General features: G+C 54.0%; 2 protein-coding genes across 24 annotated transcripts in view; one reads left to right on the top strand and one right to left on the bottom strand.

Moving 5' to 3' along the window:
* Positions 1-188, bottom strand: part of TXNRD2 (thioredoxin reductase 2) — a 68,720-nt gene extending 68,532 nt beyond the window's left edge. For all 14 annotated transcript variants that reach the window (XM_045363979.2, XM_005567957.4, XM_065522499.1 and 11 more), the window contains exon 1: positions 70-188. In XM_045363979.2, the coding sequence (XP_045219914.2) occupies positions 70-172 (103 nt within the window). In that variant the 5' untranslated portion in view covers positions 173-188. The remainder of the gene's footprint in view (positions 1-69) is intronic.
* Positions 168-27,863, top strand: COMT (catechol-O-methyltransferase). Of its 10 annotated transcripts, none has more exons than XM_074004438.1 (9): positions 168-266; positions 3,022-3,135; positions 8,331-8,386; positions 9,516-9,695; positions 18,847-18,940; positions 20,184-20,469; positions 21,219-21,412; positions 22,088-22,219; positions 27,501-27,863. In XM_074004438.1, exons 6-9 carry the CDS (start codon positions 20,184-20,186, stop codon positions 27,699-27,701), a joined length of 813 nt encoding a protein of 270 aa, XP_073860539.1. In that variant the 5' UTR covers positions 168-266; positions 3,022-3,135; positions 8,331-8,386; positions 9,516-9,695; positions 18,847-18,940; the 3' UTR covers positions 27,702-27,863. The 10 variants fall into 10 exon arrangements, with proteins under 10 accessions (XP_073860539.1, XP_073860538.1, XP_045219919.1 ...); XM_074004437.1 differs by lacking the exon at positions 8,331-8,386 and adding an exon at positions 5,021-5,133; XM_045363984.3 differs by lacking the exons at positions 3,022-3,135; positions 8,331-8,386 and adding an exon at positions 16,890-16,983.

Here is a 27,863-nt window from a genome sequence, read left to right as displayed (position 1 = left end):
CGGACACCCTCACGAGGACACCCCGGCCGCGCGGACACCTACCACGGGGACGCCCCGACCCCATCCTACCTGCCGCGCCCCGCGCAGCGCCCCGTACCCCGCCCGCCACGGCCTGCGTCCGCCACCGGAAGCGCCCTCCTAATCCCCGAAGCGCCACCGCCATCGCCGCCATCCTCGCGGGGCTTCTCGGGCGGCTGGGGCTGCCCGCCGCGCTGCCTGCGCCGGACCGGGGCGGGTCCAGTCCCGGGCGCGCCGCCGCGGTAGAGGTGAGAGCGCCGGCCAGAGCCAGAACCCCGCCGAATGGGGCAGGATTCGCGGCGGGGGCCTTCAGACCTAGGGTGGAACATTGGGATAGGGTGTGGGGAATTCGGACCGCTGTGAAGGGATCTGACTTTGGGTGGGGGTCTCCGGACTTGGGGTGGGGGATGTGGATGGGGACTGGGGAATTCGAAGCGCTGTAAAGGGATCTGACTTTCGGTGAGGGTCTCTGGACCTGGGGTGAGGGATCTGACTTGGGGTGGGGAGCCCTGGATGGGGAGTGAAGGGATCCGACCTGTGGTGGGGGTCTCCGAACCTGTGTTGAGGAGCTCCGGATGGGGGTGGGGAATTCGGACCTTGGGTGGGGATCTTTGGACCGGGGTGGGATCCCCAGACTCCTTGTGGAAGGCTGAGGTTGAAGATCTGTGCTGAGGTGAGGGGCTTTAGATAGCCCTGGGAGATCCCGCTTCAAGACTGGGTTGGGGGTCCAGACCAGGAGGATAAGCCTATCCCTGGAGTAGGGCTTGACCTGGTGAGGGTGTAGCAGAATCACAGGGGAGGGTCCCACTTGGTCCTTGGGCTGGGATCAGACTCTTAGAGCTGGAGAGTTGCAGGGGGCCTGGGGGAGGGTCTGAGGAGCCCCAGATTCAGAGGGCCTTGGTGACCTCTCCAACAGGTTCCCTGTTGGAGGCCTTGGGGAACCCCAGGGCCTTTCCCTGCAAGAGAATGGCTGCTCCACCAGAAAGGGGCCCAGGACTCCACAGGGTAGGGGGCTGTGTGGTGCGCAGGACCACGTGGGAATGGTAGAGAAAGGGGAAGTCACTTTGGGCTTGCCTTGCTAACAGACCTGCTTTTTGGATTTTTCCACCGGGGGATTTTTGTGTCCTGTTGCTGTTTATTGTTTAAAGTGACCCCCCAAGCCTGAGGGACCATAGGAGCTGCCCTGCAGAGCCCAGTGAGACACTAGTTAATGGAGAAAAAACAGCTTTTACTTGGTAACTACTGACAACATGAGAAAAAGCTGGCTGCATGCTGATTTGACTAGACGTGCCTGGAGTTTAAAGGGAGAGTGAGGGAGAGGGAAGGGGTGGGGACTCAGTAGAGTTAGGGAAATAGAAAATCACCAAAACCGGGAAGGGAGGGTTAGCCCCTGTGGAACCAACTGATCTGGGTTTGCCACTGGGACTTACCGAAGTCAGGCCCCCAACCTCCCACAGAGACTGGGAGACAGGGGCCCCATCCTCACGTGTTGGCTGGAACACACAGGAAATTCTTGTGGCAGCCTTGAGCTTCTCAGGCAGACACTTTTAAAGGGTGCTAGGATCGTTCTGGGAATGTGGCCTGGAGCTGTTAGGAGCTGTTAGTGTTCGTTCCAGTCTAGATAGGCCAGGGCGAGGCCCAGTGGAGAAGGGGACCCCAAGGAGCCTGGCTGGAGTGTGGGGAGGGAGGGTCTTTGTCAGCACCCCTCCTGTGCAAGAAGAGCAGAGACATGCTTCTTTCCTCTCAACAGTACCCCCTTTGTTTCACATGTCCGTGTGAAGAGATCACCGAACAGGCTTTGTGTGAGCAACATGGCTGTTTATTTCACCTGGGTGCAGGCGGGCTGAGTCCGAAAAAGGAGTCAGCAAAGGGTGGTGGGATTATCATTGGTTCTTATAGGTTTTGGGATAGGCGGTGAAGTTAAGAGCAGTGCTTTGGGGGCAGGGGTGGATCTCACAAAGTACATTCTCAAGGGTGGGGAGAATTATAAAGAAACTTCTTAAGGGTGGAAGAGATTATAAAGAACTTTTTTTAGGATGGGGGAGATGACAAAGTACATCGATCTGTTAGTGTGTAGCAGAAACAAATCACAATGGTGGAATGTCGTCAGTTAAGCTATTTTCACTTCCGTGGATCTTCAGTTGCTTCAGGCCATCTGGATGTATACGTGCAAGTCACTGGGGATGTGATGGCTTAGCTTGGGCTCAGAAGCCTGACACCCTCCATTTTCTGTTCTGTGTTGTGTTCATAAAGTACCAGCGGGACCATCTGTTGAGACTTGGTAGCAAAGGATTTTTGCTGGATGATGGAAGCAGTCAGGCATTTAGAGGAAACAAAAATAGTAGCAGGCTGGGCACGGTGGCTCCTGTCTGTAATCCCAGCACTTTTGGAGGCCGACGAGGATCATGTGAGGCCAGGAGTTTGAAAGCAGCCTGGGCAACATAAAGACCCCATCTCTACAAAAAATTAAAAAGTTAGCCCAGCGTGGTGGGATGGGCCTTTAGTTCCAGCTACTTGGGAGGCTGAGGTGAGAAGCTCGTTTGAGTCTGGGAGGTGGAGGCTGCCGTGAGCCGTGATCGTGCCTGTATACTCCAGCCTGAGCAACAGAAAGAGGCCCTATCTTAAGGAAAAAAAAAAAAAAAAAAAAAGAAAGAAAAACAAAGATGAATGGTTGAAGCTGTCGATAAACCCAGTTTTTGAGCCTACAGGGCAGCAGTTGAGGTTTCCGGCCCTGGGGCCCTAACGAGGCCAGCAGGGGCACTCAGGGATTTCCTGGGGTGTGGTGTGAAGTTTGTGATGATGGCATAGGCATCGGTATCCCAGTTGTGGTTACTTCCTGGAGAGAACATGGGGCATGCAGGAGCTGGAGGGGGGTCTTCCTGGGCGGTCTGTGTGGCAGCGGCTCCAGACCAAAGGCTGCCCGTGGATAATCTGTTGTGGTGCTGAGTTCTTTCAAGTTTATATCAAGCTTTCCAGCTTCAATCTGCAGGGTTTTTTTTTCAGATCCTGGGGGCAAAGGGCAGCTACAAGACCACCTGAGTCCCAGTGGGGATTTGAGTTCTTGGTGACACCAAGTCAGCGAGGAGACAAATTGGAAATGTCAGTCTGGAGAGAGTGGTAGGTAGCCAGATACTGAAGGAAAGTAGATGGGAGGATTTGGTAAGGGCTGGCGTGTAGGAAGGCAGTGACAGTCCAAGAAAACAGGCAGATCATAAAACCTCAAGGATAGGCCGGGCCCTGTGGCTCATGCCTGTAATCCCAAGCACTTTGGGAGGCCGAGGTGGGCAAATCAGCTGAGTCCAGGAGTTCAAGACCAGCCTGGCCAACATGGCAAAACCCTGTCTCTACTAAAATTACAAAACATTATCCAGGCGTGGTGGTGCATACCTGTAATCCCAGCTACTCAGGAGGCTGAGGCAGGAGAATCGCTTGAACCTGGGAGGTGGGGGGGCTGCAGTAAGCCAAGATCGCACCACTGCACTCTAGCCTGGGCAACAAAAGCGAAACTCCGTCTCAAAAAAAATTAGGCTGGGTGTGGTGGCTCACACCTGTAATCCCAGCACTTTGGGAGGCCAAGGCGGGTGGATCACAAGGTCGGGAGATCAAGACCATCCTGCCTAACACAGTGAAACCCCGTCTCTACTAAAAATACAAAAAATTAGCCGGGTGTGGTGGCGGACGCCTGTAGTCCCAGCTACTCGGGAGGCTGAGGGAGTAGAATGGTGTGAACCCAGGAGGCGGAGCTTGCAAGGAGCTGAGATCACGTCACTGCACTCCAGCCTGGGTGACAGAGTGAGACTCCATCTCATAAAACAACAACAACAACAAAAAAAAACACCTCAAAGAGTGAACTAGACTAGGATCTGATAACTCCCAAGAGGGTGTTATATTTCTCCACTGAAGCATAGCATTTCTCTTTACTTCCCTTTTTGATTGAAGATAATCAAAGTAAGATTATTCTTATTTACCAAGTAATTCTGGTCTCATTAAATTTGGCCTGATTATTTACACAAATGCAGCACGAATGGTAATTGACCACACAGGCCTTTTTAAGTTTGCTGAAACTTTTAATAGGGAATCTTAGATTGAGCTTTTAAAAGCCTTTTGAGGTTAGGAAGCCAAGCCAAGAACTTCCAGCCAGACTTCACCTGCAGTGCCTATAGATTTGCGTGAATTCCTCTCTTCTTGAGGTCCCTGAAATATCCCAAGGTTCCTGGGCCTCGGAACCTTGGGATATTTGGAAGAGACTTTCCTTACTCAGTTGTAAGACCAAGAACCCCTTAAGCCAGATACCAGGCCAGATTTTTCAAGAGCTCTTTGCAAGCAATGGCTCCACAAAGTCAACCTGAAAGCCATCTGATCATACCTGATTCTATGTACATCATTCTCAAACAGGACATTCCAGTCCAAGCCTTGGTAATATAGCCAGTGTTTCCAATTGTGTCCTGTTACAAGGAGAACAGATTCTTATTGAAGTTATGTGATAACTATATTGCCATGAAAATAGGAATACTCAATAATAGTTTCTGATTTTTGGAGGGATCAGGCCGGAAGAAAAAGATAATTGCTTCAATTTTGTTTAGAGAAGTATCATTTACTATAATATTACAAGTCATTGATAGGTTAAGGAAAACGGAAAGGTTTCTTTTTTTTTGAGGCGGAGTTTCGCTCTGTCGCCCAGGCTGGAGTGCAGTGGCAGGATCTCAGCTCACTGCAAGCTCCGCCTCCCATGTTCACACCATTCTCCTGCCTCAGCCTCCTGAGTAGCTGGGACTACAGGTGCCTGCCACCACGCCTGTCTAATTTTTTGTATTTTTAGTAGAGACGGGGTTTCACTGTGTTAGCCAGGATGGTCTCGATCTCCTGACCTCGTGATCCACCCGCCTTGGCCTCCCAAAGTGCTGGGATTACAGACATGAGCCACTACACCAGCCTGCTGTGTTAACTTCTAACAAGGCCTAAATAGCATTATTATTATTATTTTTTTTTTTTTTTTTGACAGAGTTTTGCTCTTGTCACCCAGGCTGGAGTACACGATCTCAGCTCACTGCAACCTCTGCCTCCCTGGTTCAAGCAATTATCCTGCCTCAGCCTCCCGAGTAGCTGGGACTACAGGTGCCCACCACCACACTGGGCTAATTTTTGTATTTTTAGTAGAGACAGGGTTTCACCATGTTGGCCAGGCTGGTTTTGAACTCCTCACCTCAGATGATCCACCCACCTCTGCCTCCCAAAGTGTTGGGATTACAGGCGTGAGCCACCACGCCTGGCCCTAAATAGCATTTTTTATTTGACAGCACGTTGCATGAAATTATGTAGGGACCAGCCCTACAGGGTCTGTGGGTTTTTCGCCCCGTGTGCAGAGATGAGAGATCGTAGAAATAAAGACACAAGACAAAGAGAAGAAAAGACAGCTGGGCCCAGGGACCACTACTACCAAGGTGCAGAGACTGGTAGTGGCCCCAAATGCCAGGCTGCACTGTTATTTATTGGATACAAGGCAAGGGGGCAGGGTAAGGAGTGTGAGCCATCTCCATTGATAGGTAAGGTCATGTGAGTCACGTGTCCACTAGACAGGGGGCCTTTCCCTGTTTGGCAGCTGAGGCAGAGAGAGAGAGGAGACAGCTTACGCCATTATTTCTGTATTTCAGAGACTTTTAGTACTTTCACTAATTTTGTTACTGCTATTTAGAAGGCATAGCCAAGTGTACAGGATGGAACATGAAGGCGGACCGGGAGCGTGACCGCTGAAGTACGGCATCATAGGGAGACGGTTAGGCCTCCGGATAACTGCGGGTGGGCCTGACTGATGTCAGACCCTCCACAAGAGATGGTGGAGTAGAGTCTCCTCTAACTCCCCTGGGAAAGGGAGGAGACTCCCTTTCTCGGTCTGCTAAGTAAGGGGTGCTTTTTCTAGGCACTGACGCTACCGCTAGACCAAGGTCTGGTTACTAGACCAAGGTCTGCTAGGTAACCAGTGTCTTCCCAGGCGCTGACGTTACCACTAGACCAAGGAGCCCTCTAGTGGCCCTGTCCAGGCATAGCAGAAGGCTCACACTCGTCTTCTGGTCACTTCTCACCGTGTCCCTTCAGCTCCTATCACTGTATGGCTTGGTTTCTCCTAGGTTATGATTGTAGAGCGAGGATTATTATAATATTGGAATAAAGAGTAATTGCTACAAACTAATGATTAATGATATTGATATATAATCATATCTATAATCTGTATCTAGTGTAACTCTTCTTATTTGATATATTTTCTTTATTATACTGGAACAGCTTGTGACCTTGGTCTCTTGCCTCGGCACCTGGGTGCCTTGCTGCCCACAAAATTTGCCATTGAAATAAACCTAGTGGCCGGGCGTGGTGGCTCAAGCCTGTAATCCCAGCACTTTGGGAGGCCGAGACGGGCGGATCACGAGGTCAGGAGATCGAGACTATCCTGGCTAACACGGTGAAACCCCGTCTCTACTAAAAAAATACAAAAAACTAGCCGGGCGAGGTGGCGGGCGCCTGTAGTCCCAGCTACTTGGGAGGCTGAGGCAGGAGAATAGCGTAAACCCAGGAGGCGGAGCTTGCAGTGAGCTGAGATCCGGCCACTGCACTCCAGCCTGGGCAACAGAGCGAGACTCCGTCTCAAAAAAAAAAAAAAAAGAAATAAACCTAGTTAGTTTAACATCTCTCTTACAAGGTCACAGGACAGATCCTCTGAGGTCTTCAGGGGCCCTCCAGGAAATCTCAAGTCAGTTTGCGATCAAGACAATGTCATAGGCCACATGCAGTGGCTCACGCCTATAATCCCAATACTTTGGGAGTCCGAGGAAGGAGGATTGCCTGAGCCCAGGAGTCTGAGACCAGCCTGAGAAACATGCTGAGGCCCTGTCTCTACAAAAAAAAAAAAAAGAAAAATTAGCGGGGCATGGTGGTACATGTCTGTAGTCCCATGTACCCTGAAGACTGAGGCAGGAGGATCACTGGAGCCCAGGAGTTCAAGGCTGCGGTGAGCTGTAATTGTACCACTGCACTCCAGCCTCGGTAACAGAGTGAGACTCTGTCGCTGAAAAAAATTTAGGTCGGGTGCGGCGGCTCATGCCTATAATCCTAGCATTTTGGGAGGGCAGATCACCTGAGATTGGGAGTTTAAGACCAGGCTGGCCAACATGGCAAAACCCCGTCTCTACTAAAAATACAAAAAGTAGCTGGCTGGCCGGGCGCGGTGGCTCAAGCCTGTAATCCCAGCACTTTGGGAGGCCGAGACGGGCGGATCACGAGGTCGGGAGATCGAGACCATCCTGGCTAACACGGTGAAACCCCCTCTCTACTAAAAAGTACAAAAAACTAGCCGGGCGAGGTGGCGGGCGCCTGTAGTCCCAGCTACTCGGGAGGCTGAGGCAGGAGAATGGCATGAACCCGGGAGGCGGAGCTTGCAGTGAGCTGAGATCCGGCCACTGCACTCCAGCCTGGGCGACAGAGCAAGACTCCGTCTCAAAAAAAAAAAAAAAAAAAAAAGTAGCTGGCTGTGGTAAAGTGTGCTTGTGGTCCCAGCTACTTGGGAGGCTGAGACAGGAGAATTGCTTAAGCCTGGGAGGCAGAGGTTGCAGTGAGCCCAGATCACACCATTGCACTCCAGCCTGGGTAACAGAGCAAGACTCTGTCTCAAAAAAAAAAAAAAAAAAAGAAACTTTGTACATAAATACATTCAATGATTATGAGATCAATTCTAGCCAGCTTTGACCTCATAACATAACGATTCTTTTCTGCAGACTTTCTTGAGGCCAGGAGTTCAAGACCAGCCTGGGAAACACAGGGATAACTTTCTGTATCCATTCACGTTTGGTTTTGTTTTGAGACAGAATCTCAGTCTGTCACCCAGGATGGAGTGCAATGGCGAGATCTCAGTTCACTGTAGCCTCGACCTCCTGGGCTCCAGCGATCCTGCTGCCTCAGCCTCCCAAGTAGCTGGGACTACAGGCATGTACCACCACACCAGGCTAATAATTTTTTTTTTTTTTTTTTAATAGAAACAGGGTTTCACCAGTTACCCAGGCTTGTCTCGAATTCCTGGGCCATTCACGCTTTGTCCTATATTTTTCCTCTTTTTGTAATTTTACTTCAGGATAAAATTACATCCCTTTCTTTAACAAAAACAGTCTACATTCTTTGCATACTTTTCATATAAAAACACATCCTATTTTCCTCTCATACTTTGTATACAAAATTGTTTCCCTCATTCTTATTGTTTCTAGGAGTTTTGTTTTCATATATTGATTATAATTTTTAACCATTAGTAACCGGTATTTTTTTTTTTTAAGAGACAGTCTTGCTGTGTTGCCCAGGACTCACTGCACCCTTGAACTCCCGAGCTCAAGTAATTCTCCGACCTCAGCTTCCCAAAGCACTGAGATTACAGGCATGAGTCACCACGCCTGGCCATACTTGTATTTTACAGAGAAAAGTAGGAAGAAGACAATTGGAAATTGTCTGTCATTTAGCAGTTTATTAGCAAATTTTATGAATATACTATCTTATAATCTCCTTTTTATAGTACAAAAGTGTCAAGAACATGTTTGTTAACAGGCCAGAATACCTCTAGCCAGTCTGTACCATATAAAGAAGACAAAAAGTACAAAAAGTTATGCTTAATAATGAATGTTCCAGCACTTTCTCCTGTTCAGGTATTATTTAGATATTCAATGAATGTCTATTATCTAACTTCACTTAGTGTGACTCTGAGGTTGAAAGTTACTGAAAAGATCTTGGGAGCCTTTTTAGGCCAATATATTATCAAATGCAGTTAACAAAACACAACTCACTAGTTTATATAAGAGCTAGTTCTCACTTTTTTTTTTTACTTTATTTTATATATTTTTCTTTTCTTTTTTTTTTTCTTTTTTTTTTTTGGTAGTGACAGGGTCTTCCTGTGCTGCCCAGGCTGGTCTTGAACTCCTAGCCTCAAGTGATCTACCTACCTTGGCCTCCCAAAGTGCTGGGATTACAGGTGTGAGCCACCACCCAGCCCTGTTTTATATGTTTATCCGAACTGTGTTTCTGGCAAATTGGGCAAATTAAGGGACACTTGCTCAGTGTGAGGGGAAGACTTTCTACCTGTATTTGTGGATATGACCTTTACGACTTGTTTTGCCTGCTAGATGACTGACTGCATGTTTCCAGTGAGCTCAGCTGGTTGCTTTTGTGGGTCCCTGAGGCCCTGCGAGCCCGATGGAGCAGGAAGCCTAAAGTTCCAGGGACCGTGGGGAGTTGAGGGGCCGGAGGGGAAGAGAGAGGCCTGCAGCGGGGGCTGAGGGGTGGAGGAGGCCAGACTTGAAGGGGGTGTCTCCTTCCAGAGAAAGTAGGGGGGTGTGGAGGTGATCGGAAGGGAGAGGCCTGAGAGGAGCTAGTTTGGGGAGATCTCAGGTATCCCAAAGGAGCCACTGACTTCCAAATTATCCTTGGTAAAGTCACATCAACAAGAAACAACTGCTTGTTGTCCTTCGCAGTTTTGTTTTCATATGCTGATTAAAGTAGTGCAGAGGGCGTGATCAGCAGGGCTCCAGTAAGAAGCTCCCACGGAAGGAGCAGGAACACAGAACAGAGCGGGCAAGACAGCTCCACCAGGAGTCAGGAGTGATTCCCCTCCGGGAACGAGACGCCAGGAAGAAGAACTTCCAGCCCAGGAGGTAGGTACCATGCAGAAGAAGCCTGGGACTCTCGGCACCTCAGAGCCTTACTCAGAATCATAAGAAGCAATGTCTGTCCTCACTGCTGCATCCGATGTTCTTCCGGAGTATTGGGTCACAAGTCAAACCATGTCACTCCCGCATGAGCAGGCAGAGTGGAGATAACATGGATCGATGCGGGCTCCGGTTGTTGCATCCGAGGGTCGGTCGGATGGTGGTTCCCATCCAGATCCAAGTCCTGACCCCTGATCACAGAGAAACACAGCCAGACATTAAAGTGGTAAGGACAGAAATTATAATATTTGGTGACCAGTGACAGGAGGGGAGAGAGCCGAGCTCCCCTCTGATTTGTGCAAAGAAGTGGGGAGTGGGGAGGAAGAACAGCAGGGACTCAGGAGTGAGGAAAGTGGAACATGACCAAAAGCAGGTAGGGAGGGTTGGCCTTGGGAAACCGATCTAGGTTTGCCACGGGGGCTTACTGAAGTCAGGCCCCCAATCAATCCCACAGAGACTGGGAGACAGGGGCCCCATCTTCAGGTGTTGGCTGGAACACACAGAAAATTCTCTTGGTAGCCGTGAGTTTCTCAGGCAAGCGCTTTGAAGGGGGCTGGGATCATTTTAGGAATGTGGCCTTGAGCTGTTAGAAGCCATGTGCAGTATGGTTCACACCTGTAATCCCAGCACTTTGGGAGGCTGAGGCTGGAGAATCACTTGAGGCCAGGAGTTTAAGACCAGCCTGGGCAATGAAGCAAGATGCTGTCTCTACAAAAATAATTTTTTTAAATTAGCCAGTCACTGTGGCATGCCCCAGTGTAGTCCCAGTTACTCAGGAGGCTGAAGTGGGAGGACTGCTGGAGCCCACGAGTTCAAGGTTGCAGCAAGCTGATTGCACCACTGCACTCCAGCCTGGGCGGCAGAGGTGATCATGCCACTGCACTCCAGTCTGGGCGGCAGAGGTGATCATGCCACTGCACTCCAGTCTGGGCGACACAGGTGATCATGCCACTGCACTCCAGCCTGGGCGGCAGAGGTGATCATGCCACTGCACTCCAGTCTGGGCAACAGAGCGAGACTGTTTTAAAAAAAAAAAAAAAAAAAAAAAAAAAGGCCGGGCACGGTGGCTCAAGCCTGTAATCTTGCAGTGAGCTGAGATCCGGCCACTGCACTCCAGCCTGGGCGACAGAGCAAGACTCCATCTCAAAAAAAAAAAAAAAAAGGGCCAGGCGCGGTGGCTTACGCCTGTAATCCAAGGCGTAATCGTAATTCTTCTGTAATCCAAGAACTTTGGGAGGCCGAGGTGGACGAATCACAAGGTCAGGAGTTCAAGACCAGTCTGACCAACATGGTGAAACCTTGCCTCTACTAAAAATACAAAAATTAGCTGGGCATAGTGGTGTGAGCCTGTAATTCCAGCTACTCAGGAGGCTGAGGCAGGAGAATTGCTTGAACCTAGGAGGCAGAGGTTGTAGTGAACCTAGGAGGCAGAGGTTGCATCGTGCCACTGCACTCCAGTCTGGGTGACAGAGTCCATCTCAAATAAATAAATTAATTAATTTAAAAATGAAGGCCGGGTGCAGTGGCTCAAGCCTGTAATCCCAGCACTTTGGGAGGCCGAGACGGGTGGATCACGAGGTCAGGAGATCAAGACCATCCTGGCTAACACGGTGAAACCCCGTCTCTACTAAAAAATACAAAAAACTAGCCGGGCGAGGTGGCGGGCGCGTGTAGTCCCAGCTACTCAGGAGGCTGAGGCAGGAGAATGGCGTAAACCCGGGAGGCGGAGCTTGCAGTGAGCTGAGATCCCAGCCTGGGCGACAGAGCGAGACTCGTTCTCAAAAAAAAAAAAAAAAAAAAAAATGAAGCAGCAGCAGCTTCGTTAGTGTTTGTTCAAGGACTGATAGGCCAAGGTGAGGCTCAGCTAAGAAACGTGCTCAGAGGAGCCTGGCCGGAGTGTGATGGGGGAGTCTTTGTCCAGGCTGCTGCCATGGTGGGCCTCGGGCCTCATGGCCTGGGTGCTGGGGGTAGGGCTGCCACCCAGCCTTGGGGAGAGCAATGAGGAGGTCAGATTCCACTCACACCCAGTGAGGTCTGGACGCAGGCTTGGCCTAGAGCCTGGTCCTGATGCCCGGGCTTTGTTTTTTTGTTGTTGTTTTTTCGAGACGGTGTCTCTCTCTGTCACCCAGGCTGGAGTGCAGTGGCGTGATCTCGGCTCGCTGCACGCTCCGCCTCCCGGGTTCACACCATTCTCTTGCCTCAGCCTCCTGAGTAGCTGGGACTACAGGCGCCCGCCACCACGCCTGGCTCATTTTTGTATTTTTAGTAGAGGCGGGGTTTCACCATGTTGGCCAGGCTGGCACGTCACCCCACTAGGCATACCCAGGTCCTTTCTGTCCCTCCCTAAAGGCATCCCTGTCCTTTCTGTCCCCTCCACACTGAGCCGAGCCAGCCTATACTCTTGCCCCAGGCCTGCCCTCTGCTGGGAGCCGGGACGCTGAGCTCCTGCTGCATGAGCAGGTTGACCTGCAGGGGGCCTCCAAGCAGGTGCCAAGGCAGAATCAGATGTGACCGGGAGAACGCCCTTGAAGGATAAAGCGAATGTGCGACCACCATGCAGGTCTGGCCCGTGGAAGGGAGGGGAGGGGGCCCCGGTGGGGCCACGGTAAAGGAGTGGAGGGGCCCCACAGGCAGGGACGGCCGAGCTGGTCCCCTGGGGCTGTGGATCTGCAGGTGCAGTGCAGCCTCTTGCCTTTCTCAGCCCAGCCCTTGCATCCGCCTCTTGGTGTGTCTGTGAAGACAAAGTCCCCATGGTCCCTGCAGCACCTGGCTTGAAGCAGGTGTGCAGCCCGTGTGAAAGTCTTCCCTTTAGTGGCCGGGCGCGGTGGCTCAAGCCTGTAATCCCAGCACTTTGGGAGGCCGAGACGGGCGGATCACAAGGTCAGGAGATCGAGACCATCCTGGCTAACACGGCGAAACCCCGTCTCTACTAAAAACACAAAAAATTAGCCGGGCGAGGTGGCGGCGCCTGTGGTCCCAGCTGCTCGGGAGGCTGAGGCAGGAGAATGGCGGGAACCCGGGAGGCGGAGCTTGCAGTGAGCTGAGATCCGGCCACTGCACTCCAGCCTGGGCGACAGAGCGAGACTCCGTCTCAAAAAAAATAAAAATAAAAAAAAAAAAAAAAAAAAAAAGAAAGTCTTCCCTTTAGCTCTTACGTATTGAGTCAAAAAAAAAAAAAAGTCCTTCCCCTGAGCCTGGGGGCCTGGCCCCACTGAGGATACCAGCAGGCAGGGGAGGCTACAGGAGTCTGTCCTCTGCCTGGCCCTCTGACCTTCCATTCTGACCCCTTCCCTTCCACACCAGCCCCTTTCCCCATGTAGGGTGCAGTCTTTGTTGCAACTGCTCACCTCTGCCATGGTCGGGTGAGAGCAGCCACGGACAATGTGTGTGCAATTGTGTGTTTTTTGTTTTGTTTTGTTTTGTTTTGAGACGCATTCCCACTCTTATCGCCCAGGCTGGAGTGTAATGGCGCGATCTCAGCTCACTGCAACCTCCGCCTCCTGAGTTCAAGCGATTCTCCTGCCTCAGCCTCCCAAGTAGCTGGGATTACAGGCATGCACCCCCATGCCCGGCTAATTTTGTAGTTTTAGTAGAGACTGGGGTTTCACCATGTTGGTCAGGCTGTTCTTGAACTCCTGACCTCAGGTGATCCACCCGCCTCAGCCTCCCAAAGTGCTGGGATTACAGACGTGAGCCACCACGCCTGGTTGACTGTGCGTTCTGATAAAGCTTCATTTATAGAAATAGCAGCTAGGCCCCTCACAGGGTGCCCAGGGCAGGTGCACTGTCTCACCTCTTCTCAGGTGTCATGGGGCGAGAGATTAGTCCTCTGCCTCCTCCTTCCTCTCTGCAGGTTGGCGAAATGACAGATTCTTGTACTGGGCGGTATGAGACAGTAGCAGGACGGGGACACTCCCAGAGTGCTGCCAGAGAGAGGCGAGGCCCCATCTGGATTTGATGGCATTTGTATTGCGGTGTTGGTAGATGGTGGTGGTGGTGTTTTAGAGACAATGTCTCTGTTGCCCAGGCTGGAGTGCCGTGGTGCAATCACAGCTCACTGCAGCCTCCAACTCCTGGGCCCAAACAATCCTCCCACTTCAGCCTCCTGAGTAGCTGCAGCTACAGGCACGCCACCATGCCTGGCTCGATGGGTATTTTGTGGCCATTAAACTTCTGGTCATTCCTTTAGATTCTCAGAGGCTGGATGGAGATGAGTGGCCAGCCCCTGGGTCCACAGATGAGCGTGGGGCCAGGCTGCAGCCTGTGGGATCTCCCAGGCCGGCCTCCAGGTGTCCTCTCAGCCTGTCCACAGGCCCTGCCCAAGCGTGTGGCCTACTTGGTGCTGCCCGGCTTGTCTTTAAGCACCTGTACTGGCTCTCCCTGGATTACTGGATCACAGTCAAATCCCCTGCCAGAATCCTGGTCCCCCTTTATCACACGGGATCAGCCCCGAAGGGCAGGGCTGCTTGCAGCAGTTCCGGCCTTTGCTGGGAGGTTTCCAGCCCTGTTGAGCAAGTCTCAGGCAGGGCCCTCTGCAGCCTCCATGGGGGACCTGTGTGCAGAGCAGGGCTGCCCCTGTGTGTAAACGCTGAGAACTGGCCTTCTTCCTGCCATCTGTGTCCTGTTTGTCATCACGCCTGTGGCTCTACGCTTGTCTCCCCAACTGGGCCACCAGCCCTGTGAGGGCAGAATGAGGCATGTCCAAGCCACAGTGACTCTCAGTGGGCAGGGGGCTGTTAGCATTGGTTCTGTGTTCTGGAATAGCAAGGACATTGTGCCCCAAATGGCCAGTGGTTTTTCCGGGGATCGCTGCCGCCGCATGTTGGCCCCCTATGGAGAACGGAGGATGCACAGCCGTTTCAGGGCACAACCCGAGGTCTCCTGAGCTTGCTGTGCAGCCCAGTCTTTCTCTCCGTGACCCCTGGTAGCTGTCTTTCTCCTCCCTGGAGGAGGAGAAAGACACTTTCCTGAGCAGGAAGATGTGGGTGAATAGAGACCAAAGTGTCAGTCACTCTTCAGACAGAGGTGATAGCAGAATGAGCAAAACTGACGGACCCCAGATCTTTGCAAAGGGAGCAAAGTCAGTTTCTAGCTATCTTTTTTTTTTTTTTTTTTTTTGAGATGGAGTCTCACTTTGCCGCCCAGGCTGGAGTACAGTGGTGCAATCTCACCTCACTGCAACTGCCTCCCGGGTTCAAGTGATTCTCCTGCCTCAGCCTCCCGAGTAACTGGGACTACAGGCACATGCCACCATGCCCAGCTAATTTTTGTATTTTTAGTAGAGAGAGGGTTTCACCATGTTGGCCAGGATGGTCTTGTTCTTTTTTTTTTTTTTTTTTTTTATCTCGCTCTGTCACCCAGGCTGGAGTGCACTGGCGCAATCTCGGCTCCCTACAACCTCTACCTCCTGGGTTCAAGCTATTCTCCTGCCTCAGCCTCCTGAGTAGCTGGGACTAACAGGTGCTCACCACCACGCCTGGCTAATGTTTGTATTTTTAGTAGAGACAGGGTTTCACCATATTGGCCGGGCTATCTCAAAATCCTGACCTTGTGATCCGCCCGCCTCAGCCTCCCAAAGTGCTGGGATTACAGGTGTAAGCCACCACACCAGTCTTGCTGGGTCATATGGTAGTTCTGTGTTTAACTTTTTTTTATTTTTATTTTTTGTGGGTTTTTAAGAATTTTTAAATATTTGTGGGTACATAGCATGTTTAATTTTTTTTTTTTTTGAGATGGGGTCTTGCTCTGTTGCCCAGGCTGGAGTGCAGTGGTAGGATCACAGCTCACTGCAGCCTCAACCTCCTGGGCTCATGTGATCCTCCCGCCTCAGCCTCCCAAGTATCTGGGACTACAGGTACGGACCGCCATGCCTGGCTAATTTTTAAGTTTTCTGTAGAGATGGGGTCTTGCCATGTTGCCTAGACTGGTATGGAACTCCTGGGATTAAGCAATCCTCCCGTCCCAACCTCCCAAAGTGCTGGAATTACAGTCGTGAGCCACCAGGTCTGACCACATGTTTAACTTTTTGAAGAACTACCAAACTGTTTTCCACAGCAGTCACACCAGCAATGCCAGAGGGTTCCAATTTCATCACATCCTTGCTAACACTTGTTATTTTCCTTAAAAAAAAAAAAAAGCCAGCTGGGCACAGTGGCTCATGCCTGTAATCCCAGCAGTTTGGGAGGCAGAGGGGGTGGAGCGCTTGAGCTCAGGAGACCAGCCTGGGCAAAATATCGAGAACCCCCCTCCACCCCATCTCTACCAAAAAAAAAAAAAAAAAGGTCGGTTGTAGGGGGTGGTGCACATCTGTCATCCCAGCTACTTGGTGGGGCTGAGGCAGGAGGATCCCTTGAGCCCAGGAGGTCGAGGCTGTAGTGAACTGTGATCACGCCACTGCACTCCAGGCTGGGCAACAGAGTGAGACCCTGTCTCAAAAAAACAAAACAAAAAAAAGCACATTTCTTTTTTTTTTTTTTTTTTTTTTGAGACGGAGTCTCGCTCTGTCGCCCAGGCTGGAGTGCAGTGGCCGGATCTCAGCTCACTGCAAGCTCCGCCTCCCGGGTTCGGGCCATTCTCCTGTCTCAGCCTCCTGAGTAGCTGGGACTACAGGCGCCCGCCACCTCGCCCGGCTAGTTTTTTGTATTTTTTAGTAGAGACGGGGTTTCACCGTGTTAGCCAGGATGGTCTCGATCTCCTGACCTAGTGATCCGCCCGTCTCGGCCTCCCAAAGTGCTGGGATTACAGGCTTGAGCCACCGTGCCCGGCCAAAAAAGCACATTTCAAACCTACACAAAAGCAGAGAGGATTCCCCTCGGTCCTCCGGCCTGCACCCCCGCCCCACCACAGGGGCATTCAAAACTGTTTCTTGTTGCCTCTCTGTAAGGTAAGGGGGACTCTTGACGCTCCCCAGACCATGCAGCCAAAGTAGGGTGATAGGATCACGGGGTCCCAAGTCAGACACTGAGCTGGCATGCCCACTCCCGAGTCCTGGGACCCCAAACTAAAGGAGCTGTTCCTTTTCCCCATGGAGGGCTGACTGGGCAAAATCCCAGCGCTGGGAACATCCGAGCAGCTCTGAGTGGCGTGGGTGGGTTTCTACCTGACTTTCTTTAAAGGGAGGCCTGATTCTCGGCTTTTCAGGAGCCGCCCTCTATTTCCTCACTTATCTGCTCTTTCGTCCTGTGAAACTGGGCAGTGGCCAGTGACAGCGCAGGGTCAGCCCTTGGATGGTCAGGTGGGCATGATCCCACCCTCTTCCGTGGCTGGGTGGGCGTGATCCCAAAGTCACTTGGATGTGGTCCCGCCTCCCTCCCGGCCTTGTGGGCGGGGCCTCCCCTTCTGCACCAGCTGGGCTAAGCAGAGAGGAGGGTGGGCTGGGAGGCCCCACAAGGCTGGGTCGGAGCGGAGGTGGTTAGCCTGGGAGAGGCCGTTGGGAGGTGGGGTGGGCAGGGGCCAGGACTCTGTTGGTGGCCTGGGGCAGCCAGTCCTCCTGCTCTGGGCGTCAGTACCTCACACTCACAAGGGAATCCCAGCACTGGAGGGCCTTGTGAGGTGGCCGTGGGCACTGTGGCCCCCAGGCGCTGCATGGGGGCCTGGGCGTGTTGGCCTTTGAGCCTTTGGTCTTCAGCTTCCCCAGCCTCCATGGCTCTTGGCCATTGGGACCCAGTTGGCCTTTGAGCCTTTGGCCTTGAGCTTCCCCAGCCCCCATGGCTCTTGGCCACTGGGGCCCAGTTGGCTGAAGAGCCTTTGGCCTTGAGCACTTCCCTAGCCCCCATGGCTCTTGGCCAATGGGGCCAAGTTGGCCGCAGAGCCGCTGGCAGGTGGGACAGGTGGGCACTTGGTGCCTCCTCACACCAGCTGGGCCCATCCTGCAGAGTGGAGTGGGCAGGTCCCTCCTGCCGGGCAAAGGAAGAGGGCTTCAGGGCCCCTCCCTGCTGTGGCCTCCTCCCCTCTGCTGCCTCCCACTTGGCCCTAGGGGACACTGCTTGCAAATTTATGAACAGATGAACCTAGAGATTAGAGATTCAAAAACCAAATTCTTACACAATTCAAGTATTATGCAGATTTGGATTTATAATTTGGGACTCCAAGGTCTGCCAGGTAATTTGCTGTTTCAGCAGAATAGCCCTTTTAATTTGGGGTGTTTATTTCTAACACTTACTGTTTTTTAAATATGGAGAGTAAACAAAATGGCCCATTATCTGACCACACAAATATTAGTAGTAGTCATTATAGATAAGTAAACCATAGCAGATAAATAGTAGTAAACCAAGCAACAAGGTGTGTCATAGGAAATCCCCACCGTGAAGAAAGGAGCAAGGTGGAAAGTTCTGGTTGCTTCGGGTCTGCATGGTCCCTCTCCACCATGGTTCCCTGTCATCTTCCTGCCAGAATAAGGACACTGTCCTTAGGGAAGTGCCATCTCCTGTTTTTTCCCCACGAGCCCTGTGGGCACGTCCTGCCCTGCAGGGAAACATAGTGGGCCACGGGTTTCCCTACAGGCCTGGGACCCTTCCCCAGGGTAGCAGCAGAAGGTGGCACGATTCACACTCCTGCACCTGTGGTCAGGGGCACCCCCGCTGGCACTGAGCCCTGCACCGGGTTCCATCACCTGCTTGGGGCTCTGGCCTTTGGCCTTTTCCTGTGAGCCATATATTGGCCACTGTGACCCATCTGTTTCATCATCTTTTTCTTACTGGTTTGTGTATGTTCTTGGTAAACTAGCCCTTGGTCTTACACAACATTTCCAAGTTACTAAAGATTCTTCAGGGGAAATACAACTTAAGCAAAGTGGTTCCCTCCTCGTGTGGTTCACGAGGTGCAGGTGCTCACAGGGCAGTGCGGACAGGGACTGGGAGACTGCCCCTGGGGTCTCTGGCTGGGTGACACTAGTAGGGATATCGCTTGGCCTCTCTGAGGCCTTCTGCTGTCTCTTCTGAGGCCAGAAAGGTGAAGCACTGCCTTCGCCCTGCTAGGGAAGGCTCAGGCCAGGCTAGCCCTGTCCGGAGAAGGGGCTCAGATATCTGGACCTTCCTTGGTCATGGCCAGGTTAGGGTTTCTGTTGATGATTATCCAAAGGCAAAATTGATTTCCACAGAAATAACATCTGCTGTGCTGCTGAGCTCACAGAAAGAGCCCCCAGACCCTTCCCGCAGTCAGAGGGCTGGAACCTGCTCGGAGGCGCTTTGAAGGTGACTTGGCCAGTGGAAGCTGGGGCAGTGCCAGGGTGGGTACAGATTCCAGCCCGGTGCATTTGCACAGGTCTGCTGGGCACACGTCCACTCTGCCTGTGTAAACAGGCCACGTGGTGGGAAATCCCCTAGAAGCCTGGTGTCCACATGGCCTCCCCCTAGGGCGGAGCCTCTGCTTCCCTGTTCTCTTCTGCTCTGTCCTCTGGTGCCCTGAGGCTGGCCTCCAGGGGTGTCCCCTCTGCGGCCCTGGGCCTGCCTCCTCGCCTGGGTGTGCCTTTCTAAAACGGAGCGTCCAGCGGAGATTGGGACCCCCTATGCCACTGGGAGTCCAGGGCCCCATCCCAGAAAGATCTCTGAGTGACCACAGGGGCCCCAGAGGAAGTTTCCTTGTGTCCTTCCCATTTTAGGGTCTGTGATCTGAACCCCTGGGCTTCTGATTCAGGCCTCCTGTGCTCTGCTCTCTGCCTGCTGGGTTCCCTCACCAGGCTTCTGTCTGTCTGGTTCCCAGGCTACCTGCCTGGAGGGTCACACCAGGAGGATTTCAAACAGGTTTCAAGTGGGGTCACTTGCCATTTCACTGTGCCCCACGAGGTACACTGTGGTGGGCAGCAGGGCTGGCCTTTCTCATCTGGGACATGCCACATGTTGCCATCCCCAAGGGAAGTGGTGAGTGGGTCTGTCCTGGTGTTCCTGGCCTGGGGACTGCCAGTGTCCTTATTTGGACACTCAATGAAAGGGACACACGAATCCCTGGGGCGTCCAGAGCATGGGTGACCAGCATGGGTTCACCACATGAGGCTGAGGGGCTGTACCATACAGCCTCTCTTTGGGCCACCCCTCACTACCCCCCACTCTGGGCCATGAGGCTTCCCTGCCCCTGGGTGTCCTCTAAGCCAGCTGGGAGACAGCAGCCTGGGTCCACATCTGCTTCTGTATTCTGTGTGGTTTTAGAGGATCCCTGGGCTGCCTGGGGAAGCACCCAGGGCCAGGGAGTGTGACCTGCAGGCTCCACACAGGACTGCCAGAGGCACACACCTGCTCTGTCCGCCCGAGGGCACCCGAGGGCATGAGAAGGCTGGCTCCCTGGCACTGACACGTCAGGCAACTGAGGACATGGCTGGCTTCTCTGAACCTTGCCCCTCTGCGAACACAAGGGGGCGATGGTGGCACTCCAAGCTGAGGGGCATGTGGGTACAGCAGGAAGAGCACAGAGCACTGGCGCCCCTCCCCTCCCGCCCTGCAGATGCTGGAGGCCCCGCCTCTGCTGCTGGCGGCTGTGTTCCTGGGCCTGGTGCTGGTGGTGCTGCTGTTGATCCTGAGGCGCTGGGGCTGGGGCCTGTGCCTTATCTGCTGGAACGAGTTCGTCCTGCAGCCCATCCGCAACCTGCTCATGGGTGACACCAAGGAGCAGCGCATCCTGCACCACGTGCTGCAGCATGCGGAGCCTGGGAATGCACAGAGCGTGGTGGAGGCCATCGACACCTACTGCCAGCAGAAGGAGTGGGCCATGAACGTGGGTGACAAGAAAGGTGGGGTCCCGGCCGGCAGGTGCTGAGCTCTGGGACAGGGACCCAGGACCAGGCATCAAAGCCCTTACCGGAGAAGCTGTTATCACCCCGTTTCCAGGGGGCTGGGAACCCTGGGATATGCCCAGATAGAGCTGGGGGGTTCCTCTGGAGTCCCAGGGTGCCAGGGTCCCTGATGATTCCTCCAGGCCCTGCTGCCTGCGCCCCAGGACAACAGGCCCCCACACAGGGTCTGATGGTGGTGCAGTTCTCCTTGAACTCTGCTCTGGCCACCATGGGACCTGCCTGGGGACCAGTCAGACTGGTTCTCCTGGGCCTGCCCCCGCCTGGACTCCAGCCTGGGGCACAGGATGTGCTGCCGGACTCAGGGAGTTACTCAGGCAACTAGTGCTGCCCCGGGGCGCCAAGGGGGGGCGGGTGGTTCGGGGTTTCAGAGAGGGCAGCTCTGTGTTAGGACACGCTGGGGCCAGCCAGGAAGAGTGGAACAGACAGGGACCAGCATGGGCATAGAGGCTAAGGGACCATGGGAGCTCCAAGGGTGCTTACAGTGGGGACCAGGTCCTTGGGGCTGGGGACACCAGGGAGGTAAAAGATCCCTCCAGCAGGTAGGGAGGGCGGGCAGAGGAGGGCCAGAGGCCGGGCATTTGGGAGGGGCTGTTGCTGTTTGGGAGAGGTAGGGGGCCGTGCCTAGGGATCCAAGTTCCCCTCCTTCCGCCTGTGCTCACCTCTTCCCTGTCCCCCACCCTGCACAGGCAAGATCGTGGACGCCGTGATTCAGGAGCACCAGCCCTCCATGCTGCTGGAGCTGGGGGCCTACTGTGGCTACTCAGCTGTGCGCATGGCCCGCCTGCTGTCACCGGGTGCGAGGCTGCTCACCATCGAGATCAACCCTGACTACGCCGCCATCACCCAGCGGATGGTGGATTTCGCTGGCGTGCAGGACAAGGTGCGCATGCCCGACCGCCTGTCAGACCCGGAAGAAGGGCCAGGGCTGTGGGCGGGGAGGGCCTGGTTCACACCACGTTCATTGAAAACCCACTGTCACCAGGCCCCTCAGTGCCTCCCAGCCTGGGGCTGAGGAAGGACCCCCCAGCAGCTCGGTGAGGGTGGTCTCACAGCTCTGGGGAAATGGCCAAGGTGGCACGAGGAGGGGCAGGGACATAGCGGGGCCATGTCACCCAGAACCCTAAAGAAAACTGATGAATGCTTGTATGGGTGTGTAGGTACGGCCTCCTGTCTGTGTGGGCGTGGGCACTGACAGGCGCTGTTGTATGGGTGTGTAGGGATGGCCTCCTGTCTGTGTGGGCGTGGGCACTGACAGGCGCTGTTGTATGGGTGTGTAGGGGCAGCCTCCTGTGTGGGTGTGGGCACTGACAGGCGCTGTTGTATGGGTGTGTAGGGATGGCCTCCTGTCTGTGTGGGCGTGGGCACTGACAGGCGCTGTTGTATGGGTGTGTAGGGGCGGCCTCCTGTGTGGGCGTGGGCACTGACAGGCGCTGTTGTATGGCTGTGTAGGGATGGCCTCCTGTCTGTGTGGGCGTGGGCACTGACAGGCGCCGTTGTATGGGTGTGCAGGGATGGCCTCCTGTGTGGGCGTGGGCACTGACAGGCACTGTTCCAGGTCACCGTTGTGGTTGGGGCGTCCCAGGACATCATCCCCCAGCTGAAGAAGAAGTATGATGTGGACACGCTGGACATGGTCTTCCTTGACCACTGGAAGGACCGGTACCTGCCAGACACGCTTCTCCTGGAGGTGAGTCCCAACCAGGATGGCCTCTGTGCCAGCTGCTGCCCAGGGCCCATTAGGTCAGCCTCAGCCTCTCCAAAGAGCCAGGCACCCCAGCAGAGCCCTGTGCAGACAGAGCTTGCTCTGGAGGCACCACCTGAGGTCCAGGAGTGTGGGGGACTGAGGAGGTCCTGAGGTAGGTGGAGATGGGTAGGAAGCCGGGCCAGGGGCCTGGCTGCTTGGCCTGTTGGGAACTAGGGAGCCAGCCTGCCCGTGCAGGTGCAAAATGGGTGGCAGAAGTGGGGTGCACACCCCAGACCAGATACCAGGGCAGAAAAGGCACAGGACCAAGGAGATGGGGTGGGGAAGGGCCGCTCCAGGCTGGCCTGCTTTCCCCCAAGCAAGCCAGTGCTCGTGCAAAGAAAGCACGTGTCTCCTGCAGAGCTTCCTCCCGAGGCCCCATCTTGTGCATTCCCCCAACCCAGCCCCACTGACGAGGACCCTGAGTTTCCTTAGTGAGGCCTGGTAGCGGGTGGGGCTGTCCTTGCTTCCCTGAGGGGCTTGGGGCACTGGTGGCCCTTCACAGACTGATGCTTAAGGAGCCTCACATCAATGACACACTGCCCCACCCCTCCCTGGTGGTCAGCGACACTCAGTGGCTCTGTGATCCTCCACTGGGCTTGGGACACCCACCCTCACGGCCTCCCCACCTGCTCATCTGCAGCTCTCCCAGAAACCGGACACTGCCGTTAGCAGCAGGACTAGGAGCATAAGGGGCATAGCCCCCATGCCTGGCTAGGTAGGGCCACTAGATTGGAAGGAACCAGCACTAGCAGAAGCCTGAGGTGTGAAAGGGCAGAGAATGTTCCAGAACAATGGGAGTCAGGGCACACAGGAATTTGGGTAGGTGAGGGTTAGACCTGTCTTCTGGAGCTGGGCTCAGGGGGTCATGCCCGTAATCCCTGCACTTTGGGAGGCTATGGCAGGAGGAGCGCTTGAGGCCAGGAGTTCGAGACCAGCCTGGGCAACATGGCCAAAAATATATATACATATATATATATATATATTAGATGGAGTATTGCTCTGTCACCAGGCTGGATTGCAGTGGCACAATCTCCGCTTACTGCAACCTCTGCCTCTTGGGTTCAAGCGATTACCCTGCCTCAGCCTCCTGAGTAGCTGGGACTATAGGCACGTGCTGCCACACCCGGCTAATTTTTTTTTTTTTTTTTTTAAGACGGAGTCTCGCTCTGTCGCCCAGCCCAGGCTGGAGTGCAGTGGCGCGATCTCGGCTCACTGCAAGCTCCGCCTCCTGGGTTCACGCCATTCTCCTGCCTCAGCCTCCCGAGTAGCTGGGACTACAGGCGCCCACAACCGCGCCCGGCTAATTTTTTGTATTTTTAGTAGAGACGGGGTTTCACCGTGGTCTCGATCTCCTGACCTTGTGATCCGCCCGCCTCAGCCTCCCAAAGTGCTGGGATTACAGGCGTGAGCCACCGCGCCCGGCACACCCGGCTAATTTTTTGTATTTTAGTAGAGACGGGGTTTCACCATGTTGGCCAGGATGGTCTCAGTATCCTGACTTCGTGATCTGCCCGCCTTGGCCTCCCAAAGTGCAGGGATTACAGGCATGAGCCACCGCACCCGGCTACAAAACATACTTTTAAAAATTAGCTGGGTGTGGTGGTGGTGTGCCCCTGTAGTCTTGAGCTAGTCAGAAGGCTGAGGATGAAAGATTACTTGAGCCAAGGAGTTGGAGGTTACAGTGACTGCCACAGGTTATGGGGACGGTAACTGGGTCCAGCTTTTTTTTTTTTTTGAGACAGAGTTTCGCTCTTGCTGCCCAGGCTGGAGTGCAATGGCACGATCTCAGCTCACCGCAACCTAACCCTCCCGCGTTCAAGTGATTCTCCTGCCTCAGCCTCCCGAGTAGCTATGCCTGGCTAATATTTTTGTATTTTTAGTAGAGATAGGGTTTCTCCACGTTGGTCAGGCTTGTCTCGAACTCCCAACTTCAGGTGATCCGCCTGCCTCGGCCCCCCAAAGTGCTGGGATTACGGGCGTGAGCCACCGCGCCCGGCCTTATTCCAGCTCTTAACAAAAACAACAAAAAACTTGTCTGGAAAGATCCCTGTCAGCCTTGGGGAATGTGGAAAGAGAGGGCTGTGGGGAGGGCATTTCAAGTGCCCTGAACTCATGAGTCGGGGCTGAACCCTGGCCGTGGAGAGGGAGGACCTGTATTGACCAAGGGGGCGGGCAGTGGGAGGGTGGGAGGGAGACCTGCCGGCCAGGACAGCGTAGCTGGCGGGGCTCACCCCTGACAAAGGAGCATGATGCTGGCAATTGGGTATTGATGGGAGAGAGCAGACACTCAGCCAGACGGGCTTCACTCGGGCAGGAGAGACAGCCACAGCTGGGCCTGCGTTACCGGGGCCGAGTTTCAGCAGCTGTGGTGTGATAATTACAGGGGCCTGCCTTCATAAAAAAGTAGCAAATATTGCAGTTTAGTAACTAGGAAAGTAACAGTTTTCTCAGTACTGCTTGTGCAAAGCTGGTAATTATCTCAAAAGAAGCAAAGTTTATGAAGTGGGAAGTCATGAATTGGGAATGGGTGTCCTTGTTAAATGCATATCTGCACACTCACGGCTGGGGCCCTGTGCCACCTTGTAGAGGGTTGGGGGACAGCCTGGCTCTTGTGAGGGCCTAGCCATCCCCTCAGTGGGCTCTGTGAGCATTGGAGGCATGGGGAGTGAGGGGCTCAGGAGCAGGTTGCAATTCAAAATCAAGGGCTGCTTTGAGGAGGTCTCTCCACCGGGCTGCCATAGTCACCAAGTCCAGCCCACACCCAAAGGAACAGGAATGAGTTCCCCCTTAAAAAAAAAAAAAAAAGGACAGGGTCTTGCTCTGTGCCCAGGCTGGAGTGCAGTGATGCCATCATAGCTCACTGTAGCCTCAAACTCCTGAGCTCAAGTGATCCTCCCACCTCAGCCTCCTGAGTAGCTGGGACTACAGACATGCACCACTACACCGGCTAATTTAAAATTTTTTTTGTAGAAATGGGGTCTCCCTATGTTGCCCAGACTGGTCTCAAACTCCTGGCCTCAAGGGATCCTCTTGCCTCAGCCTCCCAAAGTGCTAGGAGTACAGGTGTGTGGCTCCAACTTTGTTGTTGGTTTTTTTTTTTTTTTTTTTTTTGAGACGGAGTCTCGCTCTGTCACCCAGGCTGGAGTGCAGTGGCCGGATCTCAGCTCACTGCAAGCTCCGCCTCCCGGGTTCACGCCATTCTCCTGCCTCAGCCTCCTGAGTAGCTGGGACTACACCCGGGTTCACGCCATTCTCCTGCCTCAGCCTCCTGAGTAGCTGGGACTACAGACGCCCGCCACCGCGCCCGGCTAAGTTTTTGTATTTTTAGTAGAGACGGGGTTTCACTGTGTTAGCCAGGATGGTCTCGATCTCGTGACCTCGTGATCCGCCCGTCTCGGCCTCCCAAAGTGCTGGGATTACAGGCTTGAGCCACCGTGCCCGGCTGTTGTTGTTTTTTGAGACAGAGTCTTGTTCTGTCGCCCAGGCTGGAGTGCAGTGGCACGATCTTGATTCCCTGCAACTTCTGTGAGGCTCCAACTCTTGAAGGGAGGAGAGTCTAAGAAGGGTAGGCACAGTTGAAAACCACCTCAGCAGAGTGTCACGTGCTCCTCTGACACTGTCACTTCTCCATGGCATTAGGTTTTCAGTGCTGCTCAGATGCTGCTGCATGTTTAGCCAGTTCTCCAGGGGGTCTGAGTAGCTGGTAGGAGGCTTGCAGTGTCGGGGGACAGGCAGGACAGGTGCTGCTTTCTTTCCCCTCTTGACCAGTTTTGTAAAGGAGTGGGCCCCTGGCAGCCTCCAAAGGTGAGCCATGCTCCTTTCTGCCCTTCCCTCCTTCTTTCCTGTTTAACTCGTGCAGTTGCAGTGGTCTGGTGTCTTTCAGTCTGCTGACGTCATCTGTATCCCTGATGACCAGACTGGGCTCCTGAGTCCCCTGGCGCAACCTGAGAAGTCCAGGAGCCCAGGCCCCTCACTCATCTTGTGTATTCCCTGGCCCGGGCCGGAAGGCAGCCGCCCTGCTCAGGGCCTAGGCCATTGTCTTCCTCCTGGGTGGCACTTTGTTCTAGGTCTTTTCAGCTGACATTGCTAGGACTTTTTTTTTTTTTTTTTGTCTAAACGTAAACACATCATGATTCATGGTGGTACTTCCTGTTCAACTCCGGACCTTGGGGCTGTCCCCTGACCTCACTGACCTTGCAGCCGTGTGGTGTCCATACTGTCACGTGAAAGCCCCTCTGCTTTCTCTGCAGCACACGGGCTGGAAACGACCGCCACCCACCACTGGGACAGCTGCAAGCCCTGTGGGACTCTCTAGGCGCATCCCAGAGGGATGTGGGGTCGGATGCCAGTGTTTCAAGGCACCTGCCTGCGAACTGATTTTACTATACGTTAGATGTTTGAGATTGCTTGTTAACTTTTGTTTGGTGACTAAGTCAGATCTCCACGACAAGGTGACTGGGGTGTCCCTTGCCCTGGTGGGTCCTTCCTCTCCAAAGAAAAACACTTCCTCTCAAGGTTTCTTTATTGTTTATGTGATGTAAGCAAACCCTCCTTGCAGCTTTGATAGGCAAGCATTCTATGAAGTTTCTCCTGATAGTGGACCCCACGGGCCATGCCCTGTGGCTGCGCTGTCAACAACTCCTTCCTTCTGTACAGAACCCAGGCAGAGGAACTCTGTGTCCTCCCAGGGCCCAGGCACCGGTGGAGATGGGGGGGTCTGCAAATGCAGGAGCTTGGGGGATGTTCAGAACTGACTCCAAGGGGCAGACTTGGTGGTGAGAGGTCTGCCCCACCCCAGCCCTGCAGGGTCACCCTGGTCAGGCCAATATTGTCTCCAGGGACCATACTGGTGCCTCTCCCTCATAGGCCTGAGTTCCTGGCACTAGGTGTTGAGGGCCCCACTGTTTCCACTCACCCAGCTAACATTTATTGAGCACCTACTGTGTACCACATGCTGTTCTAAGGGATGGATACGCCTGAGATGGATACAGGAGTTGATGAGAAAGGTCCCTGTCTTCACGGGGCCCATGTTCTAGAGGTGGCACCCAAGTCTTGTACAGTCCTTTCCTGCAGGAGTCATGCTGGGCAGAAAGCGGAAACCTGGCCCTAGGGGCTAGGCACAGGCGTGGTACAGTGGCCTGGTGAGGAGCACCCATCCTGGTTTGGGCCCGGTTTTCTGAGCACCTATGACCCTCATCTCCCCCACCCCCTGGTCTGTTTGCAGGAATGTGGCCTGCTGAGGAAGGGGACAGTGCTACTGGCTGACAACGTGATCTGCCCAGGTGCACCAGACTTCCTGGCACACGTGCGCAGGAGCAACCGCTTTGAGTGCACACACTACCAGTCATTCCTGGAATACAGGAAGGTGGTGGACGGCCTGGAGAAGGCCATCTATAAGGGCCCAGGCAGTGAAGCACAGCCCTGACTGCCCCCCTGGCCCCGCACTCAGGCTCCCTCACCCAGCCTGGTTCTGAGGGTGCCACAGACGTGCTCCTGCTGACCTTCTGCGGCTCTGGGTTGTATCCTAAATGCAAAGCACACCTCGGCCGAGGCCTGCGCTCTGCCATGCTGACCTCTCTGAACTGCA

This window comes from Macaca fascicularis, chromosome 10 (assembly GCF_037993035.2).
Source record: "Macaca fascicularis isolate 582-1 chromosome 10, T2T-MFA8v1.1".
NCBI lineage: Eukaryota > Metazoa > Chordata > Mammalia > Primates > Cercopithecidae > Macaca > Macaca fascicularis.
The sequence above is the reverse complement of the archived record's forward strand: the minus strand, read 5'-3'. Positions and strand labels throughout refer to the sequence as shown.